At 33.6% G+C, this 15,667-nt stretch overlaps 2 protein-coding genes across 7 annotated transcripts; one reads left to right on the top strand and one right to left on the bottom strand.

The window, feature by feature from the left end:
- Positions 1-1,221: 1,221 nt before the first annotated feature.
- Positions 1,222-4,341, top strand: LOC129311093 (uncharacterized). Of its 4 annotated transcripts, XM_054953081.1 has the most exons (7): positions 1,222-1,240; positions 1,364-1,499; positions 2,376-2,683; positions 3,099-3,233; positions 3,543-3,599; positions 3,743-3,877; positions 3,962-4,341. In XM_054953081.1, exons 3-7 carry the CDS (start codon positions 2,417-2,419, stop codon positions 4,025-4,027), a joined length of 660 nt encoding a protein of 219 aa, XP_054809056.1. In that variant the 5' UTR covers positions 1,222-1,240; positions 1,364-1,499; positions 2,376-2,416; the 3' UTR covers positions 4,028-4,341. The 4 variants fall into 4 exon arrangements, with proteins under 4 accessions (XP_054809056.1, XP_054809058.1, XP_054809057.1 ...); XM_054953082.1 differs by lacking the exon at positions 1,222-1,240 and having other exon boundaries at positions 1,266-1,499; positions 2,406-2,683; XM_054953079.1 differs by lacking the exon at positions 1,222-1,240 and having other exon boundaries at positions 1,267-1,499.
- Positions 4,342-4,719: 378 nt separating this feature from the next.
- LOC129311092 (transcription initiation factor TFIID subunit 15) lies at positions 4,720-12,633 on the bottom strand. Of its 3 annotated transcripts, none has more exons than XM_054953077.1 (8): positions 12,510-12,633; positions 11,117-11,284; positions 8,976-9,328; positions 8,677-8,865; positions 6,919-7,002; positions 5,537-5,615; positions 5,330-5,456; positions 4,720-5,105 (listed from the first exon to the last, which is right to left on the bottom strand). In XM_054953077.1, exons 2-8 carry the CDS (start codon positions 11,234-11,236, stop codon positions 4,900-4,902), a joined length of 1,158 nt encoding a protein of 385 aa, XP_054809052.1. In that variant the 5' UTR covers positions 11,237-11,284; positions 12,510-12,633; the 3' UTR covers positions 4,720-4,899. The 3 variants fall into 3 exon arrangements, with proteins under 3 accessions (XP_054809052.1, XP_054809051.1, XP_054809053.1); XM_054953076.1 differs by having other exon boundaries at positions 12,473-12,626; XM_054953078.1 differs by having other exon boundaries at positions 8,677-8,862; positions 12,473-12,626.
- Positions 12,634-15,667: the final 3,034 nt, after the last annotated feature.

Raw genomic sequence — 15,667 nt, 5'->3', positions numbered from 1 at the left:
GATAACAAAAAAAAATGTTATTATCACTGCATAAAATTTTAAATATTTATGTTCATATTAGTTTTATCCATGTTTTTTTGTTATCAATAGTGCATGATTTTATTGTTTTAAAAGATAAATTTTTATTTATTTTTTATGTTAGATTAATGTAATACACATGGCTAAAATATTTAAAATTTAGGGACTAATTATTTGTTTTTACTAAAAAATTATTAAGAAATATTATTTTCAATGTTTTAAACAATTAATTCTTAAAAAATTTAATTAATTATTTTATGGTTTTTGAATCCTTATATCTCGTTTTCTCTAATTGGTATACAAGATTGCCTATTTCACTCGGCAATAATTTGTTGTCCTAAACAGTTAGGGTATCTGCCTTGCAATGCTGGAAATCAAGTCCAAGTTATTGTGAATTGGTGATCAATATGAACTACTCAACTAGTTTTTTTTTTTTTTTATAGTTATTATAATATGGACTTTAGTTGGTCAAAAAATTATAAGATGCACTTTTGTTGTTACAATTATTATTTTACTAAGCACATGTGCTTATAATTTTCCATGGGATTAGTCACATTAATAGTGAGATTTAAACTCATAATCTTATAGCTTGTAAATCAAATATTTATCAATTGGACCAATCTTCATTAATAGAAGCAATATAATTTATTTTTACATTTTCAGTTGCTAGAATTCTAAGCACGTGGAAGACCAACGCCATCTTCTAATTATTTTATAAAGAAGAAAGTAAAATAAATTGACTCACTTTTGATGTTATTAAAATTACATATACACCCCTTTAAAAAAGTTATAGAGAACTCTCTTATCAATTATTCAGCCTAATTTTTAACATTATTATAAATATTTTGTTAAAAATTCTAAAATAGATTTTTATTTATTGAAATTTATATAAAAAGTAAAATAATTAATTTACAATTTTAATCCAATTCTCTATCCCCAAATTTAAAGAATTTTAGAAGAATGCAATAGTTTTGAAACTAAGAGTAATAAGTCATTAAAAAAAAGATTTTATATTAAGATAAGAAGTAATTATAAAAAACATAAGAGACTAATTGATTATGCAATATTTATGATATTATTATTTTATATTTTTTGGTTATTTTATATGAAAATTTTAAAAAAATATTCCTTCAAATGATCGATCCCCCTCCTTGAGATGCGAAAAACTGGAAGCAGCAAAGATAGCCACCATCACCGTTTCTTTTGTTTGGTGGCATCTAAGGTGTGGTTGGCGTTTCTTGCAAGAAAAACTTGACGCATGAGGCTCTTGTTTGCCTTAAATTTTACTAGAAGCTGTAATGTCCACAATTGGCTGTCACAGTTCTTGTTATCCTCTTTTTCTCAGGTCATAAGAAGAAAATCCTAATTGACGCCTCAATAATACTTTTAAGCTTTCGCTCCCCCTAATTAAACCCTCCCGGACACTATTCAAAACTAAAGTCAAAACCTCGCTCCTCTTCCTCTAGTAGTATCATTATCAGGTCAGGCTTGCTCTCTTCTTGATTGAAATTTTCTTTAGTTAGCTTTTTTATTTATTTTTGCTATTTATCTGAAAATTACTTTCCATTTGAGTTTATGGATTTCTGTACCGTAATAATTCCACTTTCGCTTCAGAAACTCATCTCCTTAGAAACTTCTCCGTTTCTCTAAATTGGGTTGGAAATGAATTACAGGAGAATGAATCTATCGATATTTCCATGTATATGTTGAACCATTTAATCTTTATATATTTAAATCTTTGTTACAACAATATGTTTCGGAGCTGCATGTGGGGATAATTCATGTGGTTGAACGAAAGTGGATATGCATTAAGCTGTCAGACTATTCATGTATATAAGCTAATGCCTGCAGATAAAATGTGGAAATCAAGGTAGAGGTTTAAGTTCTAACTGGGATATGATTCTAAATCATGGTTGAGTTACATGGGAGGAGTTGAGATTACATAGCTAAGGGCTGAAGTTAATTGTTAAGCTTGGGTGATTGATGTTCGGTAATTGTTTCATTGAAATGCCCCGACCATGCAGGGAATATGGCATTCAACCATTATCAATTGCTTTACTGCCCTTGAACACCATGCAAATTATTTGTGTCTTAAAGATCTCTCTTCAAGTTGAAAACTCGGAATCTCGATTTGCAAAGTCAATGCAGACCTGCTGCTTTACTAAATTTAAAAAAAAAAAAAAAGTTTTTCTTAGTTTCAAGAGGCATAGAGGAAAAGGTATCAGATGTAGCTTTGTGATATAACCATGAAGTAGGTGGTTAGTTAACTTCTCACTGATGTCTCGGATCTTAACCAGTCTGAAAAATAAAGGATCATATATATTCATCATAAACATTCTTTGACTTATTTTTTTCAGGTTAGTCTTCAAAATTATAAGTAATTGCAGGATAGGATACCATGAGCATATCGACCCACCACTACCAGTGTAGCTGGCCCCTCAGATTTCAGGAGCATCTTACCAAAGGAAGCATTAGTAAGGTTCCATTTTCAGGATACCCTTGTTCAGATTCTCTTTGCAGAGGCGTTGGTTTACTTAATGTTGGATACCATCAAAGTTCCAGGAAATGGGGGCCCATCTTTTCCGCTGGAGTGAATGACAGTATGAGTCCTGATGATTCGGATGAAACTGATAACAACAAATGTCACAATAGTGAAATGGGAGGGGTTTGTTCACTTCTCAACTTCCTTATGTTCCTACCTCTTTGCATTATGAAATATCTTTCCATATATATATAGCACATTTCAATAATTTAACGTTTGGACAGTTGGAGCGTGTGTTTATTCTTTTACATATTAGAATCTTTAATATCCTATCAGTATCCATTCAGTTTATTGCCATTATGATGTGACTTCTTTTCAATCTAAAGCTGAATAGAAAATGTTTCAATTAACCAATGTTGGGGGTTGAGTTCAATGAATATACTTTCTCTGACTTGATTTTTAACTTATTGCAAATCATATCTATTTTCCGTACTATATACAATTGTATTCATAATTTCTGATTGGCGTTTTGAATGCCGGATATTACTTTTCCTTCGCATGGATATTTCTGATTCTGTTTCTCTTAATTATGGTTCAGGTGAATAGTGAATTTCTAAGAGAAAATCTGGAGAAAATAGTTGGTATGGATGATTCTAAATTTAGTGGGATTGACCTTGCAACTCTTATTAGGGACAAATATGGAAGGTCTTATGATGTTCAACTGATAAAAAAGGTATATTTTTTGTAAGCGAGACTTGATATAAGAGTGACTGAGTGAATTCAGTTTTGACCTATGATTTCTAGCATGTCTCCCAAGCTATGTGTATTGGGAAATAAGCGGAGTTGCCGTTATCCAGATTTCAGCGGCTGCTCATTCAAGTAGATTGAAATACTGAAAGAAACTTTGATGCTCTAATTAGATAAAATGGTGATCAATCACCAGTTAATATATTATTATAGCTTTCCACCTTATAACATTGTAAAGTTATAACTTGAGTCGGAGTGATTTTTCATATTTTATGGGTTACATGATGTGTGCTAGGAATTCATGGGAAGAAATCTTCTTGCCTTGAATGTCATGTGGAAGTACATGGAGCAGGTAATGGTACCTTTGTTCCCCCTGGTTTCAAGTTTAAGATGGACTTTTGTTTTTTTTTTTATCATTCAATTTCAAAACCACATGGATCTTCAGAGGAATGTACTTTTCTTGTCTCATTTAAAGGAATAATATTTTGGTTGTAGAGATCATTCCCATTGAGTGAAGAAGAGTATATATTGAGGCTTGATGACATAGCAAACACATTAAAGTGTTGGGGAGCTGTGTCACATATACGGAACAGCCTAGCAAAGTCAAAAGAACGGCCTCGCATCGGAAAGGTAATGTTTTGGTCTTATGATTGAATATCAAAGTGATTGGTCTCAATTTAGGATATAATCGTTTGTTGATGTGATTTGAAGTAGGCCGTAAGCATTTTCATAGACATGGATGAGTCTGGCGCTCGTGCTAATGAATGGATCTACAAATAAATTGAGCTGAACAATGGATTGAGCTGATGAAGATGATGTGAAGCAGTAGCACCACTAGTCGATCTTGGGGGACAAAATCTCCAGAAGAATCCTGTTTAAAGAGAGGCAGATATATATATATATATATATATATTTTGGGCGGTGGTGGGGGGAATTCGAATTGAATCCACAGAAAAGTAGAGGATGGAAATTCACTATTGCTATTGCTAATTATGGGTGCTATAGGAGGAAGAGAGATACATTCCCCTTTTATACACATACAATATATACACACACATATCCCTTATTACAATTTGATATCCTTTTCATCTTAATCGGTCAGTCTGTATCTATAAAGGAAATCAAACGTGACAAATTGCAAAAACTACAAATTTAGCTTTGGAGTAATTCTGGTTCCTTAGGCTAATTTTGATGACGATGGAAAAAATAGTTTGAAACAATCAGATCATGGTTGATGCAATTCAAGAGAATCTTTGCCAGTTAAACGGGCATTCGTCAGAAAAACTTGGTCATGACAACATAAAGCATCTCATCACGTGGCTAAAATTCATCATGTGTCTGGCCTTAAATGAGGGGTAATTTTCTCAAAAGTATCTTGTGCGTTCACATGAGCTCGTAAGATTTTTCTGTTATCTTTTCTTGTACATCGGAATTTTGGAAAGATGTCACCTCCAACAAAAAGCCACAAATACTTCACCCAAAAAAGAACTAAAATATAGTCACTTTTTTGTCCATGAAAAGACGCTGTTTCCATTCAAGAATTCGGCAGTATTCCAAATTCAAGGATTCAATTGAAACCTCCTAACAAAGAAAGGCAACATAACCAGTTCTAGTCAAGGTAGACGATGCTTAAAAAACTGTTGCTGCCATCTTTAATGACGGTGTCTACTTCGTTCCCTATCTCTCCCATAATCTCTATTTCGGTCATCATAATCCCAATCTCGATCTCTCCCTCTGTCCCTGTCTACATTCCGAATGCCTTGCCTTTCTCGGTCATGTCGATCTCGGTTCCGGTTCTCCACCTCATCACGTTCCCTTCCCCTGTCTCTGCTCCTCTCTCGCCCATCCTTGTCAATCCCTGTCATGAATATTGGAAAGTACATGGTTATTTCAGGTCCAACTTGGTGAACATGTTCAGCAAGTGTCATCTGGTGGACTTTTCTAGTAATAGAATGTGAAAGAAAATTGAGCTCAACCAGCTCTGGAGTATCTCAACTCATTTCCCCCCAATAACCTTAAAAGGCAGTGGATACAAAATTTATGGAGAATGAACCATTCTAATTTTTTAAAAAAAATAAATACCTAGGTCCTCAACCTCCCATCCAGCACGGCCAGATCCAGGAAGCACTCTTGCAGCTTCAGCTTGCTGTGTTTTCGCACGAAATTTCTTCTTAAGATTACCAAATTCATCATACAACTCACCATCATCCTGACAAAAGTAAAAAAGATCACATTACAACACAAGCATGACATATATGAGTGTCTATTCCCATTCTCACATGATCTTACTTCAGCCTCCCGCCTGCGTCGTTTAGTTTCCTCTATTTCTTCTTCATCAAGCTCTTTGTAACCTCCAGCTCGCCCTCCTCTGTGTGATGGTCAGGAAGTACAAGCTTAAATCAGCAACGTCATTTCAACAAATTCTTTGAGGGAAATGAATCAAAATAAACCAAGTAGCAATGCCGGCAGTAAATATAAGTTGTAAAGCAAGAAATAACTACCAACATTGCCCAGGAAACAAAAACATGTAATAGTTTGAAGTCATTAGTGTAAAACTAGCTACATTCCAATAAATTTTCCACGTCAAAAAGAAAACGCCAACCTAACACATAAGCTCCTCAGGCTTGCACCGCACAGACATCAAAAAAAATTTTTTTTTTTTTTAACACAGGGTGAGACTGAGTTTGGGATAATAAAAGTAACCCTGAAAGCCTCAGTTATTTCAGCGGTACTTTGTCAATGGCCTAGTGAAAAAATCATTAATATGTTCCTGAATAATACAGTTCTCCTTAAATAACATATTGGTGGCAAGACAAACGTTAATGAGTGAAGGGCCATGATCACTTCTTGGGTTGCCCATGAATCACTGGTATAACAAGTAATCTTTAGCCATGGTTGTTTATTCCAGGTTCATGGAACCCCACATGATGACAAAATCAAATTTCTCCCAGACATTTGACATTATGAATGGTAAGTTTTCAACAACTAAATGATATCATACTCCTTCCATTGCCTGAAAACCTTCAACTCAATAGTTAAAATACCCATTAATCAACTAGAGAAACCCAGTTCTCACTAAAAATAGAAAATCAAACAGTCCGTTTCAAACCTGCAAGCAACTTCACGAATTAGAAAAAGCTAGAAATTTATCTCTGAACTTCTAATACACATCACACAAACCTAAGATGGTAAACCATATTGGACCATTGACTTTGCTCAAATCATTTATATTAATTCTTTTATTATTACCGACCAAACAAAAACCTTTAACTTAGAAGGAGCCTTCACAGAAATATTTTGATAAGGGAAGAAAATGTGCCGTTGGACTTGAAACCAAAAAATTAAAATGAATAAGAAACTAAAGATCCAAACACCAAATCCTTCTATCAAGCAAACGAGAGAACAGGTCAAGGAATTTCAACAGCAAAGAAAGATCGTCAACAAGTCTGACATAAAGATTTCTAGAGAAGTGCACATTTCATGAAGATTCAGAATCAACATTTTATGTTGCTATTAAATCCCCTTCCCAATATATTAAGTATAATACCATGAAACATGTGGAATGGCCTATTGAAATGATATCACAAGATTTAAACAACTATAACATGACAGTAACACCTATATGATCTTAGTTAGCAGTACAGAAATACCAAAAGAATTATAGATAATACCTTACACCACCCTCACTATGACCTGGCTTATTTGTATTGCAAATATTGCATTTTGTTCGCTTTGCCCAATTGATATTGCCACACCTAAGAAAACAAATAATATTATTTAATTATTCACTAAAATACACCTGCATGAACCACAACATGCAATGTCGTTATGCTAGATACACAGATGGAGTAGATACACATGTAACCTATAAAGCACGGATAATTCAAAAAAGTGAACATATCCATATCCCATATGATACTTGTAGAATACTTTTGCATACATAGCCCATATTCTAACACTTAATATTTTGGTTGATTGCTATAAATATCCTTATATTACTTTAAAAATTCTTGTTTAAAAATCAAAATACATATATCTATATTATAAAATATTGAAATATATATTATAAATATTCCCGTACCCATATCTTAAAACTTTGAAAATTTGTCATATCATGCCGTATCATATCAGATACTCATACCCGTATCTATGCAACCTAGCATGTAATTGCTTCAAGTCAATATTCAAGTTTAAGAATAGTAAAATCTTGCGCAAGAGGCATAAACCTAATCAACAGCCAACAACCACATAGTCACTGCATGGTGATAGAATTAACCTTGAAGCACACCAAGTTTTACTAAATCCAACAATATATTTGGCCAAACAAAAAACTCATAATAGTAAACAATATTAGTTAAAGGTCGCAAATTATTATAACAATCAATATATCAATGTCGAATAAAATCTATAACAAGCCACATTATATCGAGTCAAACAGTATAGCTCATTATGGAAACATGTTTTGTTGGAATTAAAGCACATTGGCAATGCATGATGAAGTGCCATGAGGACAGGAGTGATAAGGAATGGAATTCCAATAGCAGGCCCAAAAATCTAAGCCTAGAAAAGGAAAGCAGAAGAAACAAAGAAATTACTGATGATACTTACCCCTATTGTCATTATCAGACAAAATCCCTGAGCTAAAAGTCTAATATTGTAATTATTAAAAAAAAAAAAGTCTAACATTGTAAAAGAAAAGAAATGAACAAACCCATGCACCAATCTTACAAAGCACAAAAAGGCAGGAGCTCTAATGAGTTTGCATCAATGACACAAGAAATTATCACTCCTGCTTTAGCCTTCTTTAAAAACATAGGTCAGTGTCTCATATAGATGTATACAGATACCTATCTACATCCCACACCACTTTACCCATCTTCACACTGCTTGATTACAGTTTCTCCTATGTTAAATAACACCAAAGCAGATAATTAGGCAGAATGTTTATCTCATGAAGCACAAAGAGGCTGGAGTGCTAATGAGTTGGCATCACTAGTGCCAGAAATTATCACACTTACTCCGGCCTTCTTTACAAACATGGGTCATAGGTTTCTCATGTACACGTGTACAGATATCTCTCTCTCTTCAAATTGGTTGATTACATTTCCACTAAGTTGAATAGCACCAATGTGGATAACTCCGTTATGTAACATTTCCATATGCTATCATGAAAACCCAACAAACTTGAAAGTACACCACAAATATATATATATATATATATATATATATATACGAAAGTGAAATGGGAGAACATCGTTATTTTACTATCTATTGACATCATTGTTATTTACTTATTCAAACCCTATTATCAAGGGAAAAAAATTGAAATCCCAGGGCAAATGCACGGGGGTTAATGCTGGCTTCAAATAAAACTGATTAAATAGAAATCAGAACAGAAAATTAATATGAAACAGTGTGCAGAGTCATACATAGGACAAGGCCAATCGTTAGGACCAAACAGTCCTCCACCAACTGGACGGCCAGTGCCTCCAGAATCTTGCCCATTACGTCCCCTACCACGGCCACCAGCCCCTGCAGCACCAGCAGCACCAGCAGGACGAGCACTTCCACAGCGATTGCATGCACCACGAAATGCAAAATTCACATTGGAGCAACTGCTTAAAAAATACAACATGACATGAATCTTTCTACATCGAATCATGTATAACTACTGAAACAGTGAGTAGAAGAGCAAGAAAGAGCTGCTCACCAATCTCATATCACAGACCTTGTATTTGGACACAACCAATCCCCTTCCTGTTGCCACGCTTTGCCTGAAGAATCATTTCGACCTCTACCTCTTCCACCACCTCCATTCACATCCATAGTTGTTTCCTCCAGTTCAATGGCACCACCAACATTTGGTTCACCAGCCGCATTATATGCTTGATCATCCTTGCTTTTTGACTCTGCTATATAAACTCCAATAATACTACCATGAAAATCTTTGTTGTTAAACCATTCAACTGCAGCTACAGCAGCATGTGGATCCTCATATGTAACAGTAGCATCTCCCTTTGGTTCATTAGTCTCTTTGTCTCGATATAACCATATCTTTGGTCTCCCTGTACGCTTATCTTTCTGCAGAAAATGGAAAATTAGAGTGAGAATGAGAAGGAAAACATATGAAGAGAAAGGAGAAATATGGAAAAGAGAAAAAAAATGAGATGATAACAATAACAACAACAACAACAATGAATATTAAATCAGTTACTGATTAGAACAGATGCAAAGAGGGAGAGAATGGAGAGAACATGGGATGAATGGAAAGGAAAGTGCAAGTAGTAAAGGGAAAGAATGGAGAGGGAGGAAGAGTTCAGAGATCACAACTGATCAATATTTTCTTTAAGTCTGATAAAATAATATAATTGAATTCAACTTCTATTCTACTAATAAGGACCGAGCATGCGTGCAAGCCAAATAACTCCTAATAATTCCTAATAACTTTCCTACTATATGCTTCAAAATACTTCTATTTAAAAAAAAATCATTTTCCTATATTAACCTGTCATTCCAAATTTGTCAAATAATTAATATCCTTCTTAATCTCTTTCAACCCTCCATTACCTAAAAAACCAAAACTAGAGCTCCTTATAATCTCCGTAAACACAGCTATCACAATGTTCCTCATTCTCCCCTAACTACAGGAATGAGTTATTGAGGGGTGTCAAAGTGGGGTGAGAAACCTTTCCCCAAAAACCACTTATTGAGGTGAGAGAATCAACCTACTTAGGATCCCCATCAACCAACAGTCCTTGGGGAGCCAACATTTCAACAACTACACTTCATGACAATTTACTTGACTTCCTTGCCAGTCAAAACCCTCTGCCAGCAGTCCTTTCTGAAGCTACCAGTTAATTTTGACTCCAATAGATAAGTACTTAAGTAGGATGGGAACCCTCCCTCATAAACTACCTATTGAGGTAGTTCATACTACTGATACTCCCTAAGTGCCCCTATAAAGTAGTTCATAAACTGATACTACCTTAGCTTCCATTTGTTGTGACTAGAAGGGTCAAAAATCTAAACTTCTCCAGGTGGTTTGGCAAAGGATCCCTTCTCATGAATTTTATAAAGTAACCAACTACCAAAAAGTTATTTCCTAGAAAGCATGGATATTGACACAAACATGAGATATGACGCTAAAGAAATAAGCACAACAACATGAGAAGTGTCGGATTAAATACAATTTAAAGCATTGCATAGTGTTGTGTCATCTGTCATGTATAATGGAAAAGTCCAGTCTCTATCACACATGAAACCCTGTACTTCGTAGGCTGCAGTTGTGGTTCATCTGTGCTTATGTAAATTTTAGAGGAACGATTGGTAGTTTTTTTAGCTAAGTGATAATCTTAACTTATTGTAATTATTCCGACATTAGTATGTACATTTGATTCTCAATTTCTCCAATTGATTTTTTATATACTTTTTTTCTAAAATGAAAAGAAGCCTCAATATTGCTCTCCCACCGTAAATCAAGGCTTAACACCATTCACCATAAATCTTATTGCAATCATTGGCAACATTGCTTGCACTGAGATCTATAATTATATTGGCATACCAACAGTATTCTTTTAAGTAAGGGAAAGTTTATTAGGTGAGCTGGATCCAGGGAGCTCACCAGGGCTAGGACATGCCTCTAAGCTCAAAGAACGCTTACAAAAGTACTTACAGATGGCCTGCTAATACCAACAGTATATTTTGATTTGAAGAAAGAAGTAACAAAATGTAGCTCACTTGTGTGAATATTTCAGTTTCTACCATCAGTCTCAAAGCTCAAGTCTCATAATAGTTTGAGATATATCCAAACAATTGCATGGATAGAAGATTAACCAGGATTATACTTGCAGTAACTTGGTAACTCCATACCTTCAGCAATCCAATGGTGCCAAAATATTCAGCCAACATATTTTCATCTGTTCCATAAGGCAAGTTGCACACATACACAGACCCGTTAGATGGAGTAGCTTTTCCAGGATGGCTTGCCATGGGCACCAAATTTCATGAAATCAAAGAGCCAACAACCACCAACGAGATCTGAGAAAACAAGCAAACAGGAAATTGTTTACAATGAAGTAAAAGTACTAAAGCTAAGCAGGACCATCAGCAAGCAAGCACATGGACACAAGAAACTGGAGATAAAACAAACCAATCAACTGACCAATCTGGAAAACAGACAGAATATTCATCTCTCACTCAATTCTTCTTTGACAAACTAACTAGACATATTGTGTTAACAGCAGGCCATAAATTAAAAATTTTGTTGAAGTAATCCTGAAAATATTGGATGCTTTAGTATGACACTACAACCAGTTTAGAATAAACCCCTTAAAATTTGTACTCCCTCCATACTACAAGATAAGGCATCTTCTAGAAGCCTTACTTAGTCCAAAATATAGGATATTGTTTAACATCTACAATTATTTTTTCAACTATACCCCTACTTCATTTAATCCTCTTTTTGAGAAAAAAAATGATGCCTTAAAATTTTAATTATCATTATCAAAGCACTTATATAGGGTCTTTAATGAGGAAAAAATTGGAAAGATGTAATTAAAAAAAGAATTAAAGTTTCAACTAAACTTTTTTGAAAACCGTGAATTAGTTGCCAATGCCTTATATTTTACTCCAGAGGGAGTATATGTCACTCAACTTCACATGCTTTAGTAAATCAATAGCATTATAAAGGCATAACCATAGGCGGACCAATACTACACTCATGCCCCCACTGAAATCTTTGAAATATGCATAGTTGATATAATAATACACTTTTAATTTAATTTTTGTTCCAGATACTTTGACAGGACTCGAGCCAAGTCAATTGCAAGATCATGCATCACAAATACCTTGAGAATTTTCCACAATTGATGATGATATAAAAAGATTGATCAACAGAATGCCAGTACACACCAAATCCAACATTGCAAAACAACACAATTCAAATCATACAAGTCGCTAGTAATCAAAATGAAAAGGGAAGAAGTATAGTAGCCAACTACACACCATTCAAGCAAACACTAGTACAAAAAAAATAGATAAATAAACTCAACATATAAATATTCCCAAATTCAAAAGCATCGATATTCAAACGATTACACAACCAGATTCAAAGAGAAGTTAAAATGAAAAATTAAAAACAAACCAAGAACAACCACGCAGGGAAAAGATGCCGCGAGGAACAAATTAAATCTAGATTCAAAGCCAGATTGGACAAATCAATCTCACCGGATTTTGGGAGTAGAAAAAGCCTTAGGGTTCGAACCTTCTTCACTGCTAGCCCGAGAACAACCACGCAGGGCTGACAAAGGTGGACGGCGTCCGGCGGGATGTGGAATGCTTGTTCGTCGACGAAGAGAAATGGATCCGCCACTCCCGAGAATGTGTTTTATCGGATTTATAATTAATTTTAGAAAGAATTTGGTATAAAAATATTTCATATTAAATAAGATTTTTATCAGCATTTTATTTAAAATTTTGAATTTTGAATATGCTAATGTATTTTGAACAAAAATATATATATACTAATGTACTTTTAAAATTATTTTTATTTTTATGAAAAAATGACAAAAAAAAATATCTCATATACAAATAGTAATTAGTTACTATGAAAAGTGAAAATTATTTTCTAGTTCATGAAATTTATCTAACTTTTTCTTTTGAAATCACATATTTATTTTTATTTCAAAATTTAAAATAAAGTCGTAACTAAAAAGTAGTAATTAATTTATTTTGAGAAATGAATAGTTTCTTCAAGAAGGATTAGCAAATTATAAGTTATAGTGTGCAATTTTTTATTTGCCAATGAAGTGCAACAACTAAAAATTAGTTACTCTCTTCATTTAAAAATATAATATATTTTTTAAGGAACTGAATATTTAAAAATGTAAAGCATTTTTAATTTTTCGAGATGTAATCATTGTCTTTTTTAAAAAAAAGACCTGTATTAAATTATTTGTTCTATTAAGACTTAAGATTCGAAAACAGAAAGATTTTAAGAGCATTTTAAGTTTGAAAATTCAAAAACAGAAAGGAAGGAAGGAGAGAATGAAGAGAACATCCTTTATTCTGCTAAGGCTTGAAGATTTGAAGCTTTAGGAGTATTTTAAATCTTTTAATAACTTGAGGTAAGTTCCTTAAGCCATACCTTCCATTTTCTTAAAGATTTTAGTTAGGGTTTGAATAGAGAAAGTGATTTGAGGACCATTTAAGTATTAGGTCCGAATCTATTAACTTAAATAAAGTTAATAGAAATTGTTTGAGGTATCTAAACTTAGTATTTATGAGTTTACAAGTTTTGACAGTTGGGAGGGCATTAATGCCCAAAAATTTGTAATAACTAGAGGAGTCGGAGTTTGTTAGGAACCATTAATAATGGTTTAAGAGTTTAATAAAAATGTTAGAAGCTAAAAGGAGTTAATAAACTTAAAAGACATGCCTAAATGTAAGAAATAAGGGTATTGAGTATCTTAGAAGTGAAAAGTGAGAGCTTGGAAGTGTGTATTTGACAATGTTAGTGAGTTGGACTTGATTAATTGTAAACTAATCATTCAAGTGTAACATCCTCAAAATTTAAAACCTAATAACTAAGTCCAATTAGAGTAATTGAGTTTGTTAAGTGAGGCGTGTGGCCAGAAAAGTCTAATGGGCGTGTTTGGTTATAACTTCAATCCTAAATGTGGGTTCAAAGTGAAGTCGGATCATTCAAACATGAAAGAGGAAGAAAATCTAAAGGGTAAAGTTTTATGCCATATGTTGCGGCTTGTAGATGATCCACCTTGGGTGGGACTTCTTTATGCCATGAACAACAACACATGGTGAGTTCACTGTGGCATATAGCCACTTTTCTATAGACACAAGAGCCCAAAAATGATGCAAAAGAAGAGAGGAACAAAAGAGAAATGAAGGAGCAACTAAAGAACTTTACTAAGGCTTAGAAGATTAAAAAATTTGAAGTATTTTAGAGCTTATAAACACTTAAGGTAGGGTTTCTAAACTCATTTCTTCCCTTCATCTTCTATTTTCTCTAGTTAGAAAGTTAGGTTTTGATTGAGAATGATGATTTTCGGTCTATAGAAGTTATGGGTCAAAATCTATTGACTTAAATAGAGTTAATGAGAGTTGATTAAGCTAATAGAACCTAACATTTATGATTTTGTGATTGTTGGTGGTTAGAGGGCATTAAATGAACTTAAATTCCACCATAAATGTGATGGTTGTGGCAATGTGGCTCCATTAATAGTTATGTAAGAGTTTAATAAAGTTAATGTAAATTAGAGGAAGTTAAGAAACCTTATAGGTGCTCTTATATGAGAAGAGAATGAATTTTAAGAGTGAAGAAGTGGTTGAGTTAATAGCGAACATTATCCAAAAAGGGATGTTGATGAAGTATATTGCAATTTATTGTAGAATAATTATATTGGCACTATTCAAGTTTTGTGGAAGCTTTAGGAGTATGTAATTGAAGGGTGAAACCTTTGACCTTTCAAAAGTTTAAAGTAACCGAAGGAATTCTTTCTTGTATTTCTATGTGTTAATTAATTTGATGATTGATATTTGGTGATTTAAATATGTGAATTTGAATGAAATGCAAGTGTGGCATGAATTGCTTGAAAAATTCACTGAAATGATTTTACAAAGTTCAATGACATGTTATATGCAAAATTCTTTGAAAACACTATTGGTGTATTTTTATGATATGATTTCTTTAAAGTTTAATGATATGAGTTGACAGGGAGTTCTACTATTATGTGCTAAGTGAAGTCAATGACTTGATATGCGAATGGTTTAATGAAATTGAAATTGTAACGTTCAATGAAATGTATAGTTGAGGAATTCAATGAATTTGTAAATGAGAAGTTGAACGAGATAGGCAAAGTGGAGTTCAATGATTTGATTATGTATATTATGTGATTTTCATGTTTGAGATGGGTACGATGATGATGTTGTGCATGCTTGGGTAGTAAATACTTACATGCTGTAAGCCGTTGCATAAATATGCATTACATGATCATGAAATGTGGGAGTTTACCTAAGAAGAGGAGTAGATAATTAAATTCATGTGGTAAAGCTTTTATCAAAGCTCAATAGTTAGCATGGACTTATGATTTATATTGTCCCACTTGTTTGATGAGGAACTGTCTCACTAGTTTAACGAAGGACTCAAATTTATCTAGTTATCCACTTATTCAACGAGAAAACTAGTTTAGGAGAATGACACCTTATAGTGAGAGAAATGGGAAAAACTTGTGTCTCACAGGTGTTTGGGAAGCCTTGATTGGGTAACCTCTCATGCGTGTTTTGGCTAAGATAGTCTCAATGTATAGATGATCCTAATAAGTTATAGCATACAGTTTCATGTTAGAGAAATAAGGAGGATATAAAAAAGGTGTGATCATACATATAGTGATAAAATGGCACATA

Source organism: Prosopis cineraria, unplaced genomic scaffold (genome assembly GCF_029017545.1).
Source record: "Prosopis cineraria cultivar Desert tree isolate PC_DT_omini unplaced genomic scaffold, ASM2901754v1 PC5, whole genome shotgun sequence".
Lineage (NCBI taxonomy): Eukaryota > Viridiplantae > Streptophyta > Magnoliopsida > Fabales > Fabaceae > Prosopis > Prosopis cineraria.
This window is presented reverse-complemented; position numbering and strand designations above follow the sequence as displayed.

Bases quoted from the DNA above. Each gene is read 5' to 3' on its own strand.
- LOC129311093 (XM_054953081.1), top strand. From the start codon at position 2,417: ATGAGCATATCGACCCACCACTACCAGTGTAGCTGGCCCCTCAGATTT. The intron at 3,234-3,542 runs GTATATTTTTTG...GATGTGTGCTAG, and splicing joins ATGTTCAACTGATAAAAAAG to GAATTCATGGGAAGAAATCT. The intron at 3,878-3,961 runs GTAATGTTTTGG...GATTTGAAGTAG, and splicing joins AACGGCCTCGCATCGGAAAG to GCCGTAAGCATTTTCATAGA.
- LOC129311092 (XM_054953077.1), bottom strand. From the start codon at position 11,236: ATGGCAAGCCATCCTGGAAAAGCTACTCCATCTAACGGGTCTGTGTAT. The intron at 8,866-8,975 runs GTCTGTGATATG...GTATTTTTTAAG, and splicing joins TGGTTGTGTCCAAATACAAG to CAGTTGCTCCAATGTGAATT. The intron at 5,616-6,918 runs GTATTATCTATA...ACCATCACACAG, and splicing joins CATAGTGAGGGTGGTGTAAG to AGGAGGGCGAGCTGGAGGTT.